General features: G+C 58.5%; 1 protein-coding gene across 1 annotated transcript in view; it reads right to left on the bottom strand.

The window, feature by feature from the left end:
* The window catches only part of THOP1 (thimet oligopeptidase 1), a gene marked incomplete at its 5' end in the record, with an annotated part of 6,165 nt that extends 2,313 nt beyond the window's left edge, over positions 1-3,852 (bottom strand). Inside the window, 7 exon segments of the mRNA XM_008947653.1 lie at positions 202-568; positions 653-788; positions 924-1,084; positions 1,221-1,323; positions 1,906-2,013; positions 2,457-2,605; positions 3,618-3,852. Of these exon segments, the coding sequence (XP_008945901.1) occupies positions 202-568; positions 653-788; positions 924-1,084; positions 1,221-1,323; positions 1,906-2,013; positions 2,457-2,605; positions 3,618-3,852 (1,259 nt within the window).
* Between the last annotated feature and the right edge of the window lie 31 nt (positions 3,853-3,883).

Here is a 3,883-nt window from a genome sequence, read left to right as displayed (position 1 = left end):
GGGGCTGTCCCTGCTCCCTGCAGGGGGGTTGGACTGGATGACCTTTACAGGTCCCTTCAACCCAGCCTAGTCTGTGATTCACTCTATGACTCTCAGACACTCTGCTTCCCCCTCTCCTCTTTCCCAGGCGCGTGGGGGGGTTCTGCTCCCCCTGCCCCAACCCTCCTCCCTCCCCTGCTCTCCCCTCCCCTGAGGCCTCACCGTGGGTACAGGTCCAGGTAGAACTTGCCGATGGTCTCCCCGGAGTTCGTGTCCTTCACCGTGTAGAGCTGGACGTCCTCGTGCCAGACCTGAGCCTTCTCCTCCAGGTGGAAGGTGAGCCCCAGCAGCTCCTGGTAAATGGCCAGCAGGCCTGTGGTGACCACCTGCATGGGGAAATACTCCTTCAGCAGATTCTGATCCACGCTGTACTTGGTCTCCTCCACCTGGTTCATGTAGTAGCGCATGTCCCAGGCGTTGATGCGGTTGTCAAACTCCAGGCCACGCTTCTCGCACTCCTTCTTCTTCAGGTCCAGGATCACAGCTCGCTCCTTCTCCCCGAGGGGCTTCAGCTTCTGGGCCAGCTCATCTAGAGGCAAGGCAGGCAGGGTTAGTGCCCGGGGCTGAGGGCAGCACGTGGTCCGCCCCCCCCCCCCCTAGCCGGGAGCCGTACCCAGGAAGGTGGCCACTGTCTGGCTGCTTTTGGCCATGTTCATCTCCAGCACGAAGTCGGCGTGGGTGCTGAAGCCCAGCAGGCTGGCCTTCTGAGCACGCAGGTCCACCAGCTCCTTCAGGATCAAGCAATTCTCCTGCAAGGCAGAGTCAAAGAGGGACGTGGGGTGTGCAGGGGAGAAAGGAAGCGCAGGGTGGGAGGAAGCACAGATTGAGATGAGACCCCTCAGCCTGACCTGGCACCCCAAGGGGCAAGCAGCAAGCCCACCTACCTCTTTGCATCTGGAGTTGAACATCTCCTCCACCTTCCTTCTCGTCTCGGGCACATAGCACTTCTTCAGGAGAGGGAAATAGTGTGGGTACTTCAAGGTGACCTTCAGCTTTCCATCCTCTGTCTTCTCCAGGGAGTTCAGGAAGTCCTCAGGCAGCCCCCCTGAGAAAAGAGCAGACAGGACAGATGGAGCCCAGGCCTCTCCAGAAACACCAGCTCTGGGACTGACCACAGGAACAAGCTCCTGCTCCTTGGCCAAAGCACCCAGGCACTCAGAGCCACCCCGGGCACTCCCTACCTAGCTCCTCCTTGGAGAAGGGCAAGTAGGTGGTGTCCTCGTTGAGGTTCTTGTTGAAGTCTATGCAAAGGATGCTCAGCTTCTTCTTAATAGCTTTGATTTTCTTTCAAATACAGATGAACAGACAAAAAGATCAGCCCAAAGGGGGAAGTCAGCCAGCAGGGTTCCACCTGCAGCCAGCAGCCTGCCCACCACGCTTGGGGCTTGGCCTGGAGCCAAAGGCAACGCTGCAGAATTAACCACACGTGGGTGCTGAGCACTCAGCACAGCACAGGCTCCCTCTGACCACACCTGGCAGGAGAAGAGCTGCCTCAGCAAGGCCCCAGACACCTCCTGCCAGCTCGGGAGCTGCAGGTGTTGGAGCAACAACCTCCTCTACCCCATTCTGTTTCACCTTCTCTTGTAGTTTTAACCCAGCTCTGAGCTCCTCCGCTGGCAGCTGGTCAGAGGGAGACCCCAGGCAGCTCACCCTGACCCCCACCCCGGGGAGGCACCTTCCCCAGCCACACGTGGGGACTGGGGGCTGCTTCCACAGCTGCAATTTCAGCTCCTCAGGAGACAACCCGAGTGCCCAAAGTCACAGGAATTGGGGCAAAATTCCAGAGTCTGAGCCTCGGTCTGCTCTGTGCCATTAGCCCAGCCAGGCCTCCTCTGCCTGAGCTGACTCCAAGCCCGGTGACCTCACCTCCTGTGTTTCCTCAGGGAGATGGAGACCGTTTCTTTTCCCCAGTTTGATCAGCCTCTCCAGATACCTCTTTGCTTCAGGCTTCAGGGAGGCACTCTCAGCCTTCTCCTGTGAAACAAACCCCGTGAGCGCAGGACCAGGTGTTGCAGAACACCTGCACAACAGGAGCTGTGGGCTGTTGTAACACCAGTGACCTAAAAGCATGTGGAAGCACCCCAGGAGAAGGCTTTGGTGCATTAGTTCCTGCTGGATTGCTGTAAACACATCACCTTTACACCACATTATAGCCCTTACCAGGCTGGGTTTCCTCATGCCACCTCCCCAAAGCGGTGCCCAGGGCCCTGAGGGGGGGGCAGAGCCCTCAAACCCCAGCTCCCCAGCTCTCACTAACAGCTGGACCCTTCTGCCATGACCACAATTCTGTTCCACACCTGGCTCGACACCATTCACATCTAAGTTCTGGGACAAGGGCAAAGGCTTTGCTGGGACTCCAGGAGGTTTCCGTGCCCGGCTCGGGCGTGCTGCTGACAGCCCAAGCTCCAGGCACCCACCTGGAGCCAGACAATCCTCTGGTACACATCCTGCCTCATGCTCATCTCCACGTCGAACTCTGAGAGCTTCTTGTCTGCCTCAGTGCTGGCTGCACGGATGTCCTTGCAGGGAGAGACGTGCTGGGGGAAATCCAGCATGTTCCGACGCACTGGGGAGACAGAGGAGGGGTCATGGCAAAGGCAAGAGCTTCATGGCCCAGACCTGCTCCTGTGTTCACTGGGAGCCAGTTTGTTGGTGCTGGAGCCAAACCTGCCTGCCCACGCTGAGAGAGCTGCTGGCAAACCCCAAACTATCCTCTCCAGGAGCCCTGGGTGACCCGCAGCGCTGAGCACAGCCACCCCCTGACCTCCACGACAACCCAGCCTTCTCCCAAAGCTCACACCAGTGCCACCCCTGGGGGATCCTGACACCTTTGCCCCAGCTGTGGCTGGTATCAACAGTTTCAAAAGGGACAGGACTGAACAGGCAGCGTGGCTGCAACACTCCTGAGAGGATTAGGCTAAAGGGGACACACCTTTACTGCTCCAAAGCCACCACGTCCCTGGGGAGCTCTATCCTTTTCAGAAATGAAAACAGGGAGAACATTTCCTGACAGCACCTCTGCAAAACCTCAGCTAGCACATCTCCAGTGGGGCAGCTCTGCCCTCCAGGCACCAGCACTCTGCTCACAGCAGAAGGTGAGCAGGCAGCTCCCCTCTGCTGCCCAGCAAAGTGCTGACAGTTCTGCTGAAGTTCACAGTACCCCTGCTTAGTAAGGGCTTTTCCTCTTGTTTTAGGAAAAAGAAAGGAGAGAGCAGAGGCTGGTGGCTGCTGGAGGGGGGTGTGGGATTTGGGCACTCTGCTGCTGGCAATGATTAGCCAGAGATGGATCGAATCCTATGTTTTTTTGCCAGCATGATGCCACCCACCTTGAAAACCTGGCTACTGTCCCCCCAGCCCATCCTGCTGCCAACACACTGCCCTTGCTACAGCCTGGCTCTTCAGCTCCAGATCTGCTCTGCTCCTGGTACTTACAGCCAGCTGTATGCACAGCAACTGGGAGAAAAACCCAAAGTGCTGCTGAGGGAGGAGATGAGTACAGAGGAAAAAAAAAATCAAAGGAGTTTTAAGAACAACAGGTCGGTTTCTGGAGAGCCAGGACCCCCCCGGGGTGCAGGTACCTGTGTACTCCACTTCCACATCTGCCAGCGCCTTGAGGGTGTTCTCGTAGGACACCTCGCCCTGCTCCTGGGCGCCCACCCGGTCGTACACCAGCTTGGTCCTCTCCGTCAGCTCCGCAGCCATGTTCTCGATCTGCTCGGCCGTCAGGTCCCACCGGAGCTGGTTCGCCAGCAGCCTGGGCGCCTGGCTGTCCACCACGTTACCTGGGGGAGCACGGGGGCTCAGCGGGGCTGGGAGGGAAACCCGCCCACATCGCGGCCAAAGC

This window comes from Merops nubicus, unplaced genomic scaffold, assembly GCF_000691845.1.
Source record: "Merops nubicus isolate BGI_N331 unplaced genomic scaffold, ASM69184v1 scaffold37670, whole genome shotgun sequence".
Taxonomy (NCBI): Eukaryota; Metazoa; Chordata; class Aves; order Coraciiformes; family Meropidae; genus Merops; species Merops nubicus.
The sequence above is the reverse complement of the archived record's forward strand: the minus strand, read 5'-3'. Positions and strand labels throughout refer to the sequence as shown.